General features: G+C 39.6%; 1 protein-coding gene across 3 annotated transcripts in view; it reads left to right on the plus strand.

Annotated features, from left to right (window-relative positions):
• Zcwpw2 (zinc finger CW-type and PWWP domain containing 2) overlaps positions 1-21,780 on the plus strand; it is a 95,267-nt gene that overhangs the window by 25,052 nt on the left and 48,435 nt on the right. For all 3 annotated transcript variants that reach the window (XM_060385086.1, XM_060385087.1, XM_060385085.1), the window contains exon 3: positions 7,750-7,909. In XM_060385086.1, coding sequence (XP_060241069.1) covers positions 7,750-7,909 — 160 coding nt within the window. The remainder of the gene's footprint in view (positions 1-7,749; positions 7,910-21,780) is intronic.

Consider the following 21,780-nt stretch of genomic DNA (forward strand, 5'->3'; position numbering starts at 1 on the left):
AGGGCAGGGGCCCCTCACATAGGGTTCTTTACCTCTCAGCTGTTTGGGTCCAGCCTCCCAGTCTCCTAGAGTACTTCTTGTGGACATCTCCCACCCAGGCCCTGTGGCAGAGTGTCCGTAAAGTCCCCAATGTGTGGTTGCTCCTTGTGTTCAGTAACCATCTTCTACTCTCAGACAGGGATCTCTTCTCCAATGGTATCTGGCTGTTGGACTCCAGGATGTGACAACAGAAACCATGGATTTCTTCTTGGCCCCTGGAGAGCGGAGTGGGGCACTGGCTTGGTTCCTACTGTTTTGTGTGTACTTTTTGTTTTGTCATGATTTTAGCTGTTCTGTCACCTCTTTTGGAACTATCCATTTCCTTTCTCTCTGTTAGCCCAGCTCTATGAATCGCTGGGGTCCCATAGGGAAGACTCTAACCTGTCTGCACATCGCTAGGGTCCCACAGGAAAGACTCTAATCTAGTAACCAAACAGGTTTCTTTGCTCTGACTGATCTTATAGGATCTGACTTTATTTTACCCCCAGCAGTTTTTTTTTTCTTTTTTAAAATAGAACTAACTTTTTCCTTGGCAGTGATCTGCATTAGGTTTTAATGTTCCCAGGGTTCCTTAGTTTTCCAACATCTTCACAGTTGCTTATAGCTCCGCTGTGGTTTAGCCCATTGCTCTTAGTTTAGCCTGCTGGACTCTCCATGAAGCTTGCTACCATGTTGAAGTTCTCATTTCTCAAATGTGTCAGAGGATTTCTGTGTCATTCCCATTCACACTTCTTTTCTCTCACAGATACTAATACTGTCTCGTCTCAGGGAGTTGTAATTATTGATCCTGTTTTGGTGTATACACAGTAGCCTATCACTAAGCTTTATCGTGGGTGTGGCATGGCATGTGCAGTGCTGCTGTATGTGCTCTGTCTGAGTTTCTGAGGAAAGTTACAGGATTCTGACGGTCTTTCACCCTTTTAGAGCCTCTTACTAGTTTTGTAGCTTTTACGCTACAAACTCAATTATATTGGCTTATGATTTTGTTCTCTATGAAGACCATAAGGAATCAACCATAAAAGAAAGGCTATGACCAGCCTATCCTGACATGCACATATGTGCAATAGACTTTTCAGTCAATGTGTAGACTCAGGTTCTTACTTTCTCACCATTTTGTGCTGAATTACATTGAATGGTACCATAACTTCTAATACCTTAGAATGTGACCGTATTTAGATGTAGGGCCTTTAAAGAAATGATTAATTACAAATGAGACCCAATAGGTTTTGCCTTAATCCAATGTAGGTGGTATTCTTGTGAGACAGGGATTGGGGATGCACATGCAGTAGGAAAGACTGAACACACAGTAGAAGGTGTTGTCTGCCAGCCTGGAGAGAACCAGAAGAAACAAGCTGTTCAGACTTTGGTCTTGCATTACTAGCTTTCAGAAGCTGCAGAAAGTAAATTTCTTTAGCTTAATCCTCAATCTGTGATAGTTTGTTATAACAGCCCTAACAAACTCATGCACTGTTTTAACAAATGTGTGAGTTCTGTGCTCGCCCCCTTTTATTTATCTTTTTTGTTTTTTCAGGACAGTTTCTCTGTGTAGGCCTGGCTATTCTGGACTCACTTAGTAGACTAGGCTGGCCTCAAACTCACAGAGACCTGCCTGCCTCTGCCTCCCCAAGAGCTGGGATCACAAGTATGTGCTATTGCACTGGCTTGTGCTCTAATTTTTTATTAACTTTAATTTAAATTTTTTTATATTAATTACAGTTTATTCACTTTATATCCCAGCAGTAGCCCCCTCTTTCATTCCCTCCCAATCCCACTCTCCCTCCCTCATCTCCTCCCATGCTTCTCCCCAAGTCCACTGATAGGGGGTCCTCCTTCCATTCCATCTGACCCTAGCCTATCAGGTCTCATCAGGACTGGCTGCATTGTCTTCCTCTGTGGCCTGGTAAGGCTGCTCCCCCCTCAGGGGGAGGTGATCAAAGAGCCAGCCACTGAGTTCATGTCAGAGACAGTCCCTGTTCCCTTTACTAGGGAACCCACTTGGATACTGAGCTGCCATGGGCTACATCTGAGCAGGGGTTCTAGGTTATCTCCATGTATGGTCCTTTGTTGGAGTATCAGTCTCAGAAAAGACCCCTGGGCCTGTGTTCTTTTTAAATGAGAGCTTTTCTGGGAATCAACTGTGACAATATTATAAAAATTATTGTCTCCCACATTAATAATTAACACAAACATTAATTGATTATATAAGATCCAGTATTTTGAGGGGCACATAATAAGAACATTTACTGAAGTTATCATAAAGGAATTTATAGTTCTCCATCATTTTTCATTTCTAAAGCAACCATTTTGTAAGCAGAGTTGAAAATTCATTTTGAAAGCAATTCCCAGTGGGAAATTTGAAGTTTCAGTAGTTTAATTGTAATTTAAGAGATGAATTTGCTTTTATCAGTTAGTATATCTGAAAAACAAAGTTTTATTATGAATTAGTAATTTAAGTAAAGGATTTGAAATATGTTTTAATCCAGTTCCTAAATTATCTTTAGTTTGTGATTATTGCCATCAACAGGCCTGAAAAAAAAAAAAAACAAAACAGTTGCATCTCCCCTTTTTCAGAGTTGAATGCATTTCAGAGAGTAGTCTGTGTTTCATTTCTGTTCCTCCTTATGAGCTAAGTTGAGCACAAATTTAAATTTTAAATTAAGAAACTGAAATCCACTTGTATTGTTTATTTGGTGGCACAAGTGTACAAAATGATAATAACAAGATAAATTACAATAGTAAAATGTAAAAATAGAGTTGGATCTTAATTAAGTACTGCTCTAGATTCTGAAGTAGAAAGATAGCTGCTGGCTGTAGAGATACTTAGCAGCATAGCACTGACTGAGTGGGTTTTTATTAACCTGTGGCTTTACAGGCAGCTTTTAAGAAAAGGAACTCCATCTCACCAGCATTTAGTTACTATTGCTCAAATGAGTTGATTCAAGAAGGGTAAAGAGAGATTGATGTAGAATCTAGAAAGGCTTATTAATTTTTCTATAATTAAAAACAAACAGTTGTCAAGAGAGTAGTACTTTGTGTATTGGTATCATAGTTAATTTTCTTCCACATTCTGGCACACCACATACGTATGAACCTGTAAAAGGCACACACATTGCCACTTGCTAAACAAAGGGGAGATATTTCCAAATCACTCTTTTTGTTTTCAGTTCACCAGTTATTCTACATATACAGTCATCTTATCTTTCTAGGGTTGCCATAACACATTTGAGCTGGCTACATAATGCAGATGTATTTTTCTACAGGCTCAAGTCCTGAGGTCAAGGTATCACATAGCTAATTTCTTCCAAGGCTCTTTCTTTGGTTTACAAATGGTCACCTTCTTGCCATATCCTCACACACATGTCTGTATCCTGTCTCTTCCCATGAGACAAGCTGTCTTGGACACAGAGCCTGTCCTAATGAGCTCAGGTTTAACTGAGTTGCTTGTTGCTGTTGTTGTTTTGAGACAGCCTCTCATGTAGTGCAGCTGGCCTTGGACTCCCAACCCTCCTGCCTCCATTTTCTGAGTGCAAGGAGTACACGCAACACCATATCAGCTTTCTTAGTTACATCTTTTTTTTTTTTTTTCAATGCAGTTTATTCAGAAACCTTGAACAATCCTCGGACCCTGGGGAAAGCCAGCCCACAGCTTAAATAGCCTCTGGGTAGCCAACCCAGGCGTGCCACGTGGGCAATGCAGATAGGTCCACATACATGGAAGCAAGCCAGATCCTCAGCCTTAGCCAAATGGGAATTGTTCGTGACAGAGAGCACTCACCATCGGGAAGGTGGAAGGCAGAAACCAGCTCCATCTTTAAGGCATAGCATTCCGCAGCTCTCTACAGTTCTTTAGAGAACTTTTTTGTTTTAGACGCATCAGGCAAGAGTAGAGGTCTGATCTCTGATATTAGAAATAAATTGGGACTTTGTACCGATGTTCGTTTAGGTGTCATCCACACAAAGAGCATCAGACCCGTCCGATACCTTTTTCTCAGAGGCGGGACCTGGGGCATCAACCCGCATGCAACCAGACATGCTCTTCTCTGGGTCCAAAGCGGCTGACCCTGAGTGCAGTAATTTGGACTGGAGAATTCGCTACTACGATGGAGCAGCTGAGAGTGGCCATTGTCACAGTAAATTCTACCAGAGTGGATGCAGGACTAGCCACAGGATTATCATCATGGATTGCTGCAACCATGAATCATCTGAAGGAATGGGCGGGCATGGGAGCGTTATCAGGCCTTCTGGTGTTTGTCTCCTTGGTTTGCCTGTGGTATATATGCAAGATTAGAGTCTCACAACAGTGTGATGCAGCCATGATCATTCAGGCCTTTAAAGCCATGGAAGCAGGACATTCGCCCCAAGCATGGTTGGATATCATAAAAAGCTAAAATGTTACGCTCAGGATGCGAGGCTAAGCACTTAGTTACATCTTTAAAGGTCTATTTTTCTAAATACAGTCACCTTCTGAGACAAAGGAAATAAGGTTTTCAACATTTCAATTTGGCAGGACTAAGTTAAGCCCTGTGATAATGACAGACTTTTAATTTATCAAAAACAAAAATGTATAGGCTACACATTTGATATCACACAAGAGACCATAGCAAGACCCAGGTGCCAAAGCTTAATTGGGAGCGTGGGTTTCTTGAATCACACTAACTCTCCCACTTTACAGTGCTGACTACATAGCACTGGACAGAGGTGTGGTTTTCAGTGTTGCAGTGTTAGATACAGTTTAGGTATATACATAATAAATCTTGAGCTATAAACTCTTGTCAGAGTTCTACCATGATTTTTTCCCCCATGGGATCCTCACTTGGTTTCTGTCCTTTTTCCTGCTTTATTCCCACAGTAGCGTGCAAGATGTTGGAATGCTGGAAAAATATTTAAAACTTAATTTAAATTGGGCATGCTGGCACACCTGTAATCCCAGCACTCTAGAGGATGAGGCAGGAGGATCATTTGAGGCTAGAGAGGGAAAATAAATCTGTATAAAATGTTTGCTATGGATAAAAAAAATGGATTGGATCCTAACAAAGCATTTCAAGCCACCAATTTGCATTTTGCCACTTGAATACAAAATAATCATTTTAATTTCAGAGGTGCAGTTTTCCAAGATAGTCAATCTATATATGTTAATATGAAATATGTAAGAAAATGATGATTTAATACATAGATTAAATAGGACACATAGCTCTAATTAGTATGATTTATCTGAAAGCAAAAGGCAGCCTTTCTCAAACAAACTTCTCTACTTCCTGTTCAGTTTTAGGACCTGGTAGCACACCCTTGCTCTGGGCTTCATTTTAAGGCAGCAGCATTTCTCACTGGTTGAATGGGTAAAGGGCAAGGGTTTTTTATATGTTGTAGAAACTTTACCTTGTGACTGTGTTGCAACCTCAGATTTATCATTGAGCAGGGGATCTGGAGAAGCCAGATAGTTCTCTTATTCCTATATGGTGAACGTATTTGACGCATTACACCCTACACAACAACAACATCTTCCTGAAAGTTCTGTCTGTAAAACCCATGTTTTCTTGCTCCAATAAAGAAGATATTTTCCTACCTCATCAGGAGGATGGAGGTTGGTGGTGACGGGCACCACAGAATGCTCTAGGAGCTCTTGCCGATTAACTTGCCCGATACCACACTCTTCTCTGCCAGTTCTACCCCAGAGCCTAGATCAGAACTGTAGAGTAGAAAATTGCCTATCATGGTCCGCTTCATTTTCTACTGTAGCATTAAATAATCACTTAAAGTTATTTTTAAAATATTGATCAAATGCATTACTTGAATGGTCCAGTTTTCTTAGTTGTGCAAAATTTGTTTGTTTAAGACATGATCACACTATGTAGCCAGGCTGGCTTGGAACTGGATGTTGACCAGCCTTGCCTCAACCTTACAGAGATCTGTCTGCCTCTGCCTTATGAGTGCTGGGTTAAAGGCCTTAAATGTGTTTTCATTTATATCCATAATCAGAGCATTTTGAAGATGATTGTGGCCTGTAAGTGTTATAGTTTTTAGCTTTTCTTTTAATATAGAATCTAATAAATCAAATAAATAGAGTGGAGTGGGTTTTCTCACATCAGCAGTTTTTCAGGACTTGCTCTCTAATTTCTGGTTTAGACTCCATATTGGATATTGTTTTCAGTTTTCACTTAGCAGTTTTGTTATGGACCTGAGCTTTCGGCTGCTGATGTGAAAAAGAAAAGTCAGGGGCTAAAGAAATGGCTTAGCAATTAAGAGTACATATTGCTCTTCTACTGTTTGACATGCACATACCAATAATTAAAAAGTAACAATTAAAAGAAAAATCAAATTTAGACAGAAAATAGGAAAATGAAAGCTACATAAGTGGTAACTGATTGTCCAAAGGGGAAGATGAGGTCAATTAGAGGTTTCTGTCACAATAAACATACCATTATATATATTCATACATAACTTTTCAAGATAGGTTTTTTTTCTTTGTAGCCTTAACTGTCCTGGAGTTGCTTTGTAGACCAGGTTGGCCTCAAACTCATGGAAATCCATCTGCCTCTGCCTCCTGAGGGCTGGGACAACAGGCGCACACCATTGCATCCAGCCAAACGTATCTTTTTTAAATTTAAATTTTATTTTATATGTTTGTGCCTTGTGCCTGTGGAAATCAGAGAGGGCATCCGATCCTCTAGAATTGGAGTTGCTGATAGTTGTGAGCTGCCATGTAGGTGCTGGGAACTGAACCTGGGTCCTCTGGAAGAGCGGGCAGTGCTCTTAACTACTGAGTCATCTCTCCAGCCTCTCAACAGATTTTTAAAATAAAAATTTACTTAGAGTTCTGAATATTTTTTTAGCAAACTAGTGACTTGTCAATGCGCAGACAGAGAGGAAGGAGCGGTTTAGAACGGTGGAGCTGCCCTTTCACTCTACAGTGCCATCAGTTTCAGCTCCGAGCTATTTTTCTGCTTATTACCTATCAATCTTTCTGTTATCTATTTGCCTATAGATATGCATCTATCATTTATCTATAATCTATCACCTATCATTTATCTTTAAGCTATTATTACTTTAGAGCTGTCTGTCTTTTATTATCTAAAAATCATCATTTACAGATAAGCCATCATCAATGTCTATCTAGCATAGCATGGCTGTCTATCACCTATCTACATATCACCTGTTATCTGCCACATGGATATGTCTTAGCTCTCTACCCTATAATATCATCTATCACATCTATCATCTATCTATCATTCACCTATGTACGTATGTATGTATGTATTTATCATCTATGTATCAATGTATATATGTATGTATGTATCTATCTATCCATCCATCCATCCAAATAGCTTTCTCTCACTTTGGCATAAGCCATGCCAGTGGTTAACATTTTGGTAATTAATTATTCTTCTTAGCTAGAGTAATTTAACTCTGCAGAGAATTTGATGTATCTTCCCCCCTTTTGCCCATCAGTGATGTCTTTTGGGTTCTGGATATCATTTCTTTTAGAGTTCTTTTTTTTTTCCTGTCTGTGACAATATCAAAACATTTTGTAGTTACAAAGATATAATTTACTACTTGATTATAACCTTTGAAAAGTGTAAATAGGAATGTTTATATTTGTAGAAGTCATTAAAATTCAAAGAAATAAGACCAATATTTGATTGTGACAAATGTGTCAATGGCTTCCTTTTTTAAAAGAATGAAAATTATTTTGCCTTTTTTTTTTTTTTAAAGTTGGCCAGGGATACTTTGTCCTGATCCTTTCAAAGGGAAATACGTGACCTATGACCAGGATGGAAATGTTGAAAACTATTACATAGAGTATCTGGGTGAGCCCCACGCTACAGCCTGGATGAGTGCAGCATTTGTTGGACATTTTAGTCTCACATTACAGGTAGGTACTATAACATCAAAACTTCACGCTCTCTGGACTTTCCTGTACTTATTGTCAATTTTAGCTCAGTTTTTAAAACCTAATTATTTACATTTGGATTTATATAAACAAAATAATGCATAGTATGCTTTTAAATTAAAACATGATTTTTTAAAAAGAAATTGTGGGATACTTTACTCAGGATGATCTTTTCTAGATCCCAACATTTGCCTGCAAATTTCATAATTTCCTTGTTTTTAATTGCTGAGTAGTATTCCATTATATAAATGTACCACAGTTTTTGTATCCATTCCTCCATTGAGGGACATCTGGTTATTTCCATAATCATCTGGCTATTACAAATACAGCTTTTACAAACATGGTTGAACAAATATCCTTGTTGTGTACTTGAGCATCTTTTGGATATATGCCTAGGAGTGGTATAGCTGTATCTTGAGGAAGCACTATTCCTAATTGTCTGAGAAAGTGCCAGATTGATTTCCAAAGTGGTTGTGCAAGTTTATATTCCCACTAGCAATGAGGAAGGTTCCCCTTTCTCCACATCCTCTCCAGCATGTATTGTCACTTGAGTTTTTTATCTTAGCCATTATGATGGGTGTAAGGTGAAATCTCAGGGTCATTCTGATTTGTATCTCCCTGATCCTGACTGAGGTATCCTAGAAGCAGAAAGACATACACAGTATACACTCACTTATAGGTGAATACTAGACATATAATATAGGATAAACCTAAAAAAATCTGTACACCTAAAGAAGCTAAACAAGGAGGAGGACCCTGGGTAACATGATCAATCCCCACTCAGAAAGACAAATGGGATGGACATTGGAAGAAGGAGAAAACAGGAAACAGGACAGGAGCTTACCACAGAGGGCATCTGAACGACTCTACCCTTCAGTGTATCGAAGCAGATGCTGAGACTCATAACCAAACTTTGGGCAGACCACAGGGAATCTTATGAAAGAAGGGGGAGATAGTAAGACCTGGAGGGGACAGGAGGTCCACAAGGAGAGCAACAGAACAAAAAATATCTGGGCACAGGGGTCTCTTCTGAGACTGATAATCCAACCAAGGACTATTCATGGATATAACCTAGAACCCCTGCTCAGATGTATCCCATGGCAGTGGGTTCCCTAGTAAGGGGAACAGGGACTGTCTCTGACATGAACATAGTGGCTGGCTCTTTGACCACTCTCTCTGAGTGGGGAGCAGCCTTACCAGGCCACAAAGGAAAATAATGCAACCAGTCCTGATGAGACCTGATAAGCTAGGGTCAGATGGAAGGGGAAGAAGACCTCCCCTATCAGTGGACTTAGAGAGGGGAATGGGAGGACATGCAGGAAGGAGGGTAGACTTGGGGAGGCATGAGGGAGGGGGCTACAGCTGGGATACAAAGTGAATAAAGTGTAATTAATATTAAAAATAAAAATTTAATTTAAAAAAGAAATTGTGGGTATGAAATAGCTGTGGAGTTTAAAAGCTTTTCTCTTCCAGTGGCAATGTAGTAGGGCTCAACTACAGAAAGCACTTTGGAAATGGTTTTAAGATTGCCATTTGTAAAATCCTCCTGACACTGTAAGTTTCAGCACCAGTCACAGGAAATTAATTATGGAAACAACAAGCTCTTCACATTTCAAACAGAGTATTTCATTACATTAACTCCTTTGGTGTCTTTTCACTCTTATTAAACTTTAATTCACACATTACAATTAATTAATAGATTGGCTTCTTGGGCTTGGGAGAAGAGGTGAGCTGGTCCTGTTCCCAAGGAGTACCTTGGTGAGCATAAGTCAGCTCAGCCATCTGTGCTTAGAGCTGACCCAGAAGCCTTTGATCTGCAAACCATGCTGTCACTAAAAACCTGTTAAAATGTGGGCACTGTAAATACAGATATGTTTGACTCAGTTTTGATGGCTTTTTTTTTCTTTTAATATTGAAGAGGATACATATAGGTCTTTATCTCAGTGTATGTATAGATAAAGCACATAATCCAGTCTTAGTAAATTAAATTTGTGGCAATTTGTGATTCTTTAAAATGGGTTTATGTTATCTTGGTCATATGTAGCATTTATTTATTTATTTATTTATTAAAATTTAGTTTGAAAGCTGTTAAAAGGAAACACCATTTGAGTGAGAATATGTAACCACGACAGACCACCACGTGGATCCACTTCATGTTAGTGAACCCAGCCACCCCACAATGAAGTCCCTTCTCTGCTTTCCCTCGTGGGTGTATTCTTAGACAGGTCTGCTGCAAGCAGAGACAGAAGTGCGGACTGTTTTTTCTTTGTCCTTTCCTTCTTCTAAAGGGTGGGGAAACCTAGCTGCTCATGAAGCTAGGAAAGACGAAGGTGTTTCTAAAATTTATAATTATACTTATTTGTATAGCATATATTTAATTATAAGTTATCTGAATACATGTTCTTTTTTTCTTTTCTTTTCCTCTTTTTTTTTTTTTTTTTTTTTTTTTTGCAGAGGGGTGATTGAGACAGGGTTTCTCTGTGTAGCCCTGGCGGCGTGCTGGACTCAATTTATAGACCAGGCTGTCCTGGAACTCACAGAGATCCACCTGCCTCTGCCTCCCAAGTGCTGGGATTAAAGGAATGTGCAACCACACCCAGCTACATATTATTCTTGATATTCAAATTTTGTCAGGATTAATTTACCATCAATCCCTGGGGCAGGGGGAAACAAAGAAGACAGCCAGAGTCTGGAGTCAAGAGCCATGTGTTCTTTGTTTTTAACTTACTAACTGATTCAGCAGAAATCCACACAAAGACCAGGAACTCAGGCCTGCTTATGAGAATTGACAGTGTAAGGAAGAGGGTGAGGGAATAAGGCTGGGAGGGGTGTTTGCTTCCCTTCTCCCTTTCCAAATTCTCCAGGTAGGGATCTGTAGATGCTTGCTAGATGCTCACAGGCTCTGGGATGCTCTTCCTTTGACTATTATTTAGGGCTTGGCCTCTGCCCTTAGTGCTCCTATTTGTAGTTTTTTCTCTACTTGTACCTTCGCAGATGATAGAATGAGGATGATCCAGTTCTTCAAATTCAGCTATTACACGCCAAACTTTCCTGCTGTGCCCAGACTCTACACTCTTGATTATCTGAAGATTTATGCTCCGTAGGAAGGGGAAACTGAGGGATGACAAACCTTATTGTTGCAGTTGCTCAGGAAATAATGTAAGGAGACAGACTTAGAAAAGGCTGACAAGAAAGGAGAAAAAAGTTCCCCAAAGTGGTTGAAAATGATTACCTTTATACTAGGAATAATGGACAGTTTCCAGTTTGGAGAGATGTAGATGATATTAACTCCAACTTACAATTTTATTGCCTAAATTTCCCAGGGTTAATGTTTTATGGTTCTCTGTGCCCTGGAGCTCTGTCTTGTGAAATGCAGCTCTACATTGCACTACTGCGTTTGTTCTGACATAATGGATGATAGACAACAATGGCTTTCTTAGAATTCCTGCCTGGGCAGGAGAGGAAGGATGTGAACTACACACGGTGTTTGGTCAATTTTCCTAACACCAGCTGAAGAATTTTAGCAGTAGATCATTTTGTCTATAGCTGATGAAATCTTACTTCATAGCTTGGTTCAAATAATGAAATATTTTTGGATTTCCATTAACTATGGACTATATACACTTTATAGTACATATATTGGATGAGATTGAAATAAATTTGTCTAGAAAGGCAGTCTATGCATTTGTGAGAAAATTTATTTTTTATTTTATTATAATGAAAAACATTTCTCCCTTTCATTTCCGTCATGCTTGTGTGGTTTTAAGTTTTGGAAAAGCCATTTTTATCTGACTGGTTTATGGATCTGCTGACTTAATTTAATTGCTGAGCCCACAAAAATACTCAGTCTCTCTTTCTACACACAGGTGGCAGGTTTCTCTATCAATAATTATTACACTAATTGATAAATTAAGATATACTCTAAAAAGAGTTGAAGGCAATGTAGAGTTAGTATCTCAAGATATAGGTGCCCCAGGGAAGACAAGACCATAAAACATTAATTCCCTGAGAAATCTGGGCAATAGAATTGTAAGTTGGAGTCAATATCATCTATTAGTCTTCATTAGTAGTTGCAATGACACCTAAAGTCAACTCCTCCCGTGTTAAAGAATACTCGCTTCTCTTAAGTGTTCACAGAGAAGATTCTGAGATGATGGACCACCAAACATTAAGGTTCAGTTTTTACCTAGACAGTAACCACATGGCAGATGTTTCTGGAGAAACTTACACAGCTCTCAAGATCAGCTGTTCAAAAGGTCCCTTCCCCAAGCACGGGGGATGTTGACCTTAAGTGTTGCCTGTGATCACAAGGCTGCATTCAAAGAAGATGGTGGCAGCCGAGGTTGACCCTGCTCTTCTATTTTGCAAGCTCTTTCCCCCTCAGCTGAAGTGGCTTCCAGTGTGGTAGGAAATTGAGACACTTTCTTCATCACCTTTGATCACCCCCTTTTTTTCTCTTTTTGGTCACCTGACATTAAAGATAAGAAATTAAAATTCTAGAGAGTAACTGCATATACAGGAAAAGTAGAAAATGGCAGGCTCAGGCTGGGAAGGCCTGCAGTTAAATGTAAGGCTAATCTTTGGGAGAAAGCCTGTTGTAAGGGGTACTTAAATTCATAAACTCACTGCTTCCTAGCGGAAATTAGGGGACAGATTAATAAAAGAAATCAGTTTATTTACAAACCAAACCAGGGAGAGAGATCTCAAGTTTCTCTCCTCCTCTTCTGTAAGTGTTACAATTTTATAGAGGAGACAGAGTAAAAAGCCAGGAGATATGCATATGTTAATTTAATTTGTCAGAACCTAGAACATAAAAACTTGCTTCCTAAAATGAAGCCCTTCTGCTGGCAGGCACCAGGGCTTCACTCTTTTTTTCACTTCCTCCAGCATAGGACCAGTGTTTCCACCATCTAATAGCTGAAGGGAGGGTCACAAGTGTCTCTCCTGATAATGTATCTTCACCTGCTAGTTTTTGCAAGCCAACAGCTACCACAGCTAAAAAACAAAATGGACAAAAACCAAGTTGTGACAAAAGGAGAGGATCTGTTCCTAGAGTTACCACATGTTTTTCACAGGCATCCAGATTCAGGGAAAACTGAAGACTGTAAATGGGAACTGTGACTGAGTAAAGAGAAATAGACAACCAGAGTGTCCCAAAGAAAGACCTGATGACAAGTGCAAGAGACAAAGGCTATCTAAAGCAACTGCTTTGAAGATTCTTGCAGAACTAAAAGAAGATAAAGAATCTATGAAATGTCATATGGATGGATCTATGGAAAATCAGTAAGGAGATAAACTTAAGAGTAAAAACAAAATTCCATGTGTGTGCACATGCACGTGTGTTTGTACATATGTTTGTGCATACACATGTGTACATGAAGATGTTGATTGAACCCTCAGTCTCCAGCTTGCTGGCAGAGTATTCTACCAATGAGTTATTCTCCCTGCCAATAAAGGAAATCCTGATGCAAACAAGTTCAGTAACCAAATGAAAAGATTATTATAGGGAAATAGAAACAGATTTCAGAAAGCAGTAAACAAACAAGCAAACAAGCTCAAAGACAAACAATTGAGATTTGGGGTCTAAAAACCAAAAAATGGTGAAAGGAAAAGAGAGTCTAAGAGGGGTTGTGTCACTCAGTCAGCAGGAGTTTCAAGAGGGCAAGAGACAAAGAACATCTGCAAAGACAATAGTGCCAAACTACATCAATACGATGGGAGACAGCCCTATAAATATCCAGGGAGGCACAAGGAGGCCAGCCAGCCAGACAACGGTGAGGAGAGGCTGAATGGAGCAGGAAGATGGACCACCTTCCATATACACATGTAAGAGTATCCACAGCTTCCTGTCGGAGACTTCCTGGCCCGACACAGTGCGCTATGATATATTCAAATTACTGAAAGAAAAAAAGTTGTCAATAAAGAAGCTGTGTCTGACAAAACTGCTCCCCAAAATTGACAGAAGCTAAGACATTCCCAGGTAGTGAAGCTGAGAGAGCTCACTGCCACGAACTCTGTTCTGTGTGAAATACAGGAACCTGCAGGGTGAATAGGAAGGACCCTCGACAGTACCTTGTAGCCTAGTGAAGGAATAATAAAGAGCTCAATAAAGATAAGTGAACATAAACACTAGCACTGTAACCATTTTGTAACTATTTTTTATATGCTACATGATTTGAGACTAACACTTTAAAATATTTTTAGAGTCCAAGAATTGTTGCAGCTTTTATTTATATTTTATGTGCATAAGAGACTAATTAACTTAAATAATAATCAGTTTATACTGTAGACTAAAATAAAAAGTCATTTCATACCCTCAAGAACTGAAAGAGTTGGGTAGAATGTGGAGTCAAGCTTTTGTCTATTGCCAAAGATAGGCTGTTGTAAATTAAAAGTTCAGTGTTATGGACTTAGGTTTTTAAAATATTAATTTATTGTTATCTTATGTTTATGAGTGTTTTGCCTGCATGTATATAAGGGCACCATATGGGTACCTTGTACCCAAGTAGGCAAGAAGAGGGTCCTGGAAACCCTGGAACTGGAGTTAAGGATGGTTGTGAGCTGTGATGTGAGTACTGGGAACTGAACCCAGATTCTCTGGAAAAGCAACAAGTGCCCTTAATGTCTGAGCCATTCAGGGTCTTAAATATAATGTCCACATTTCTCACAAAGGAAACAGCTAAGAGAGTAAATGCGGTTTTAAACAGGGAGGATGGCATAGCAGTATGCATCCTCATCCTGTGCAGTATGGTTTGATTTTAGCTTGCTTAGGTTTGTTTCATGTTGATACAGAACATTTGCCAAAAGTATTCATTATACCCAAATAGAGTTTACTCCAGAATGCAAAGATGTGTCTACAAATGAAAGTCAGGCAGGGCAGTGTAGAAAATTAACAGGATGAAGGGAAAACATAATTTCAGTCGATGCAAAAAAAAAAAGTATTTGGCAAGATTCCATATTCTTCTGATAAGAGCACTCAGTAATTAAGACTAAGAGACTGCCCCCACATAGTAAAGTCATGTGTGAAAACCCTGCAGTCAGCATCATGCTCCCTTGACAACAGACTGAAGGCCCTCCTGCAAGGGCAGGAGCAAGTGCAGGTGTCCTGTGTTGCCGGTTCTAGTTAAACCTACGCTTCCATAAGAAAGAGCAAATATACAAATTGGAAAGGAGCAAGGGAAGTCATCTCTTTTCAGAGAGTGTGAATTTTTACATATTCCCAAGGAACACACACACACACACACACACACACACACACACACACACATTAGAAATAACAAATTAGTGGATTAATCAAAGTCAACATCCAAATGTCAGTTGCATTGCCATGCACTAACTATAAACAACCTGAAAGGGAAATCATTAAACCAGTTCTGTTTATAATAGCATCAGAAGATAGTAATCATTAATATTGTTTATGAGCATGTTCCAATTTTCTGCCTTTAATTTTTTACCTTTTTAAGAATTTGAAGATCTGTTTTATTTTTAATTATGTGTATGTGTGTGCCTATGTGTGAGTATGTACATGTGCTCATAGTACCCAAAAGGCCAGAAGAGGGCATAGGGATTCCCTGAAGTTGAGGTTGCAGGAAGATATGAGCCACCCGGTATGAGCCACATTCCTACTGCAGTGTAGACAGGAGTTCTGTTGGAACCATGTGGTAAGTCTGACCTCATGTTGAATGAAGGGTGCCACCATCTGCAATGCCTCACTCAAGGACATTGGGACTTGTTTGATGGATTTTGTAAGGGGACAAGAATTACTGTCTCTAACATGTTTTTTTGTTTGTTTTTTGTTGTTTGTGACTGAGAGAAGCCAGCTTATTTTTATATATCTACTCAGTTTTTCTGATTCGCTCATATTTATATGTGCCGAGTCTGCTTTGTGAATAAGTTCTCTACTTTATCTCTTAAGAATTTAGGTAGCTGTGAACTTGTACTGCATTAAAAGTCCAAATCCAAACAACATGAGCAGCTTCATTCAGTTTATAAAGGATGCGACAGGTGGTCACCTTCCCAATGTGCAAGGCTCATGAAACTGCCCCATCTGAGCAGAGTGAGGCTGCCATAGTGAGTATACTGTGCAGGCTTCTTAAGCCAGGGAACAGTTGTAAACCAACCCTCTTCCAGCAGGGAGGGTGAAGCTCCAAATTCAAATAACCCTAAGTTTACAGTTGGATTTATTAATGTCTTTTTCATTTTCTTTTCTTTCATTCCCTTCTGTGTTTTATCTTGTGAAGTATAATCTAGCAAAGAAATGGAATCTATCCATGAATTCAGCAAAGCCTGTGATCCCTAAACCCTAAATAAGGCCCCTTAGATGAATTTCAACTACCATGTCTGTGTTTAGAGCAGAGAACATGCTCCGTCTGTGCACTGCATGGATAAACAAAGTTTTCTCATAAATACGTTGTTCATAAAAAGCCAAAAGATGTAGAAAATAGTGGCCATGTGTGTTAATGTTTTAGGGTTAGGCCTTGACATCCATTACTACTGATGGTTTAGACACATTTGGCTAGTTCTAACCCTACCAATCAGACCGCCTGTCTACAGCAGCAGGAGAGAGCTGCAGTTTAGCCAGACGCTGGCCTCAAACATTATCTACTGGGAACAAGTGGAGAGATGCTCAACAATTAAGAGCACTTGTCACTCTTCCAAAGGATCCAGGCTTGATTTTCAGCACCCACATGCTGGCTCATGCCCATCCATAACTCCACTTTCAGGGAACCCAATACCCTCTTCTGACCCCAATAGACTGTAGTCATGCGTGGTGCACTAGAAAGATGCAGGAAAAACACTCGTACAAATAAAATTTTTAAAAGTCTAAAAATTTTTACCTTCTGGCCCAGTGCTGATTTGCTTTCTGCTTCATTCATTAATATATTACTACTACTTAACTATCCGTTTTCATAGCAATGTTTATAATTGCTTTCTCACTGTGGGCTTAATTCAATTTTGTAAAATAAAAATATTACAACTTGAAATATGAGTATATTATATATTTAAAAATTTACACACTAAAGTTGATTTGTTTTAAAATCTCCTTTAAAATTGTGTTAACATATACATAACATAAAATGTATCAGTTTAGCTGAATTTAATGTGCAGCCCAATGTTTAAGTTTTAAACTACTGATTAATAGCCCTAGAAACATTTTTCCTAGCAATATGAAAGTGTCCTGATTTGGAAAGTACCAAATGGCACTTATCATGCTTCTTATAATTTTCAACACCACTTATCTTTCACAGCACGTGCTAGCAGCTCTTCGGAACTCTTTAAGGCAACAGAGCTGCTCACATGGAGCTGCCATCACCTCAGAGCAGGGCTGCCTGCATGCTAATTCCAGCTCTGTCTTTAATAGCTATGCAGACATAGCAAGTTGTAAACTCAGCCTCCTTATCTCCGAAGTGTAATAATGCATCCCTCACAGGCTTATGAGGGACTCATTAAATGAGTCATTTGTGAAGTGTTTAGGATGATGCTTGGCAAAACTACATAAGCTTTAGATAGGTTAGTAAATTAAAAAATAGTAATAGGCTCTTTAAATAATAGAACTCCTTTATAAATGAAATATGCACTCAGCTTCTCCTTGATATGAACAGAGTTCTTGTCTCGTTTTTTGGGACAGAGGGGGGCTGAATAGTCCTCTCTTGTGACCCTTCCTCACTGTTAAGATAGTGAGGCTCAAGTTCCATACCTGAAGTCATGCAGCAGCACAGCCAGGCCTCAGTCTAGGCATATGGCTACAAACTCCAAGTTTTCAGATTCTGCATCAGCCTGCTTAAAATTCACATTGAGTTATCTGTTCATCTTCATAAAGCATATGGAATTCATAACGAACTATTCTCTGCCAAGTGGAAAACCCAAAAAGGCCTTCTTGTTTGTTACTTTTAGTTTAGTCAACTTGGTTAAGAGCTTTCCACGTGGGTTTTCCAGGGTACTTAGTTCTGAGAGGCTTCTCTTTCCCTGCAGCATTCTGGCTCCTCACCATGAACGTGAGCTACTTGTCACTGATTTGAAAACCTGGAATTCATTTAATCTCCATGCAATATTAGCAACACATTGTCATTACTAATACAAATGCTGGAGTTCTGACACCACAATTTGTTGTCTTTCTTCATAGTTGTTTTCCAAACTTCCTATATACCATGCTCCACTGTGAAGCTCCCAGACATTCATATTCCTGAACTTGCTCCCTGGGAAGTCACCCACAAACCTGTGCTTTTCACCAGGTTGGCTATCCCCATCTCAGTAACTCTCAAGAACCATTTTATAGCAGATAATCTCCATGTTAAATATGTTTTCTCTGTGTGTCATGGAATCAGACAGACAGGACTTCTAAATGTGTGTTGTGTTTATTGTATTTACTTTGTCGAATTGTGGTTGGGTTTATGAGGTTGTGGTGCTAAAGAAGCCAGGCAACTTCACTAGGCAAATTGAAACAAAAGCTTTCCTTGTCCTTCTGAACATAGGTGTCCCTTAGACGCTATCTGATTCTGTCCCTACTGTGCAGCTGGGGTCCTCTCCCTTTGTCTCTCATGTCACTCTCCTTTCAAGTCTGTTACACTATGGCAGTCACACATTAGTATAAAATTTGTTTTCTGCAACATGTCACTGCACATGACAGACCAACCTATAGTGTCATATGGGACTTTAAAAAATGACTAATTTAATTTTATTTTATGTGCATTAGAAGGTGTCAGACCCCTTGGATTGAATTGGTGTTAGAGACAGTTATGAGCTGCCATGTGGGTGCTGGGAATTGAACCCAGGTCCTTTGTAAGAGCAGACAGTGCTCTTAACCACTGAGCCATCTCTTCAGCCCACCATATGGGGCTTTTTAAGAACAAAGAACCATGGTGTGTAGCAGTTGTCATTTTCGTCTTGATAAGAAAAATCTAAAGGTGTCCAAAATACTGTGTAAATGTATGTTGAAGTCTATATCATTGGAACACTTATCCTAGCATCCAGTGGTTTTCTGATCTGTTGGTGTCATTTTATCTTATACAACTTACTATACTATTCCTACATCCTCCCTTCTAATGTTGCAGGGAGCACCCAGCAGGGAACTTTTTTTTCTCCACCCTCCATAGATCTTCCCCACCCCCTAACCTCCAATGTTGCAGGAGCACCCAGTAAGGAGCTGAAGTAGTTCTCTTGATGGTGTCATTTTCAGTATTTCAGGCCACATAATGAAAATACACTGTAGATATTTTATTTTCATATCTTGTTTTTATTTATCTTTTAGTGCTCACTGTATCCTCATTATCTCTCAGTCTCATATAAAGTAGCACAGTAAATGAGGCTCAGTGTTTTTACCAACTGATTCATACTTGCCAGTGATATGGAAAGTGAAAAACATGAATTGATTTGATTTTAAATCTTAGTCAGTTAGAATTAGTAAAAGTTTTATTTATATTTAGACCAAGAAACAAGTAAACCATATTTTACAAGCACAGTTGTTTCAAGCATCCGATAACCTAAGTACGCTTTCTAAGCAATGAAGCCTTGGTTATCTGAAGGTTAAAGATGGCAGGTTATAGAAGGAGGCATCACTAGATAGCTAAGAAGACTGGCAGTGCGGCTTCTGTGCACATGGGAGTGTGTTCTCCTTTTCCTCAGAGGAACAAGAAACTCCTATTGTCCAGAGGACTCACCGTTGTGGTAGAAATCCATTAAGGAAGACAGGGCACTTCTGTGAGGAACTTTCTTTGGAACTGCTTTAAGTGTGACCAGTCTGTCTGGCAGCAGGAAAGAATGGACGTTTTGGTGAAGTGGAGCATTGCCGCAGGGCAGCATGTGGTTGGTGTCATGAGCAATGCTGCAGCTTTGTGAGTGTGAGTAGCAGCATCACCATTATTTCCCAGGATGAGCAGCATCTTATAATAGTGATAATGTTCTCAAATATTTATTGGAGATGCTTCCAAAATGTCAGTTTCTAAATCTGTAATACAAAAGGAAAATGTAAAACCATGTTGGAGGCTAGGTGAGTTAATACATCTATAGTCTTGGCAACTATGGAGGTAAGGGCAGGAGGACAGGCAGCTCAGACTGGGCCTGGGCTACAGAGGGGGTTTGAGGCCAGCCCAGGCAACTTGATGAGACTTTGTCTCAAAAGACAAAACAAAAACAAAGGTGTTAGAATATAGCTCAGTGGTAGAGCACTTGCTTAGCGTTCACAAGGCCTGGAGTTTAATCCTCGCACTTCAATGAGTGAGTGAGTGAATGGATGGATGAATGAATGAACGAACGAATGAGTGTATTTATGGTCAGTATTTGAAGTTGTTTTGGTGAATTTAGGATGAGAGATAAAACAGCTTGTAATATGATTTCAGTTTTCCAGATTTTTGTCTCAGTGCTTAAGCATGTGTTGCTCTTGCAGAGGACCTGTGTTCGATTTTCAGCACCCACATGATGACTCACAACCATACATAATTGCAGTTCCAGGAGATCTGATACACTGTTCTGACCTCTGCAGGCACAAGGACCACATGTGGTGCACAGATGTACATGCAGGCAAAACACTCATAAACATAAAAAAAAAAAATCTTTAAAATAAATGCCTCTAAGGCCATAGACTCTGAAGTAAATTAGTGATCCATAAAGTACTTTATAGGTCTGCGGTGAGATTAGACTCCATGTTATCTGGAAGTAACATTATCATTGTGGCAGATGCTCATCTGATTAGAGTGTCTACTTTACTTTTATGGAGGACAAAGTGTAACCGGATTTTGTTGGGATTGTATTATTTTACCTTCAGGGTCTGGGCTGGTTTGCCAATGCCACATTAACAAAATACATTTTTATAATACTCAGTGTTTACAGAGCTCTCGTATGTAAGATTCTTAAAGATGTGGCATTGAATAAAACACAAATTCAGTGCCCTCATGAGACTTAAAGTGGCGGACACGACACACAATAAACAAATAAGGAAAGGATACCTGTTACTCATTTATAAGTGCAGTCATAGAAAGGGAAATGCAAAAGTTGTCAGGGACCAAAGAGGGGAAGGAAAACCCAACCACACCTGTATGTATGTGAGTGTGCCCAAATCCCAGAAGCACAGTACTCTTTCTTACAGCTAGCCAGCACCACTGGCTGGTTAGTGATAACTTGTATGGTTCTCTTGTTTCTCTTCCTTCCTCCTGCAACATAACTAGGTCTTTTGTCTTCTAAGATAGGAATTTTGTGTTCTTTAAGTCAAACCTCAGGGTTCCCAGTTTCTTCACCTGAGTTTCTTACAGGTGGGCAGGTAAGCTATTACTGGAGAGGCCAGTGCCCTTCCCTAGACTGGGGAAGCAACAGAGAACATGTTCTCTACTTGAGGGAGGACAGAAGTCTGTCTGCTAGTGCCTTGGACAAGTGGCCAGACCTTGGAGGATGGCACAGTGACTCAGGGAGCTGAGCCCCTGTCACAAAGTCACTTGACCTATGGACAGATACTTGTGTCAAGGTATGTCAGAAAATCATTTAGGCTGTGTATTCATGTTGCCATGGTGGGGTAAGAAAATTATCTGCTGTGGCTTTGCAAGGCTATGTGTGTCCTTTCAATTCATGTATATCTAGCATGGCCTCAATATGACCGAGATAAATTTCCCATGCAGGTTGGGTGAAACATGTCGCAAATTGATTTGATTTAGCAAAAATAAGATAATGTAACACTGCTGTTGCAGGCAAGCCTAAGTTGTAAGATTTGTCTTCTTTGAACTCCAGGTCATCACAGCTTGATTAATTCTATGGTGAACAAAAGAATTTTAAGGTACAAAGCAACAGTCATGTGAATTTGTACCATCCTGAAGAATTCTCTCCACCTGCCTATTGGGAAGACAAACACATACTGCCATCTCTTCAGT

This window comes from Meriones unguiculatus, chromosome 6 (assembly GCF_030254825.1).
Source record: "Meriones unguiculatus strain TT.TT164.6M chromosome 6, Bangor_MerUng_6.1, whole genome shotgun sequence".
NCBI lineage: Eukaryota > Metazoa > Chordata > Mammalia > Rodentia > Muridae > Meriones > Meriones unguiculatus.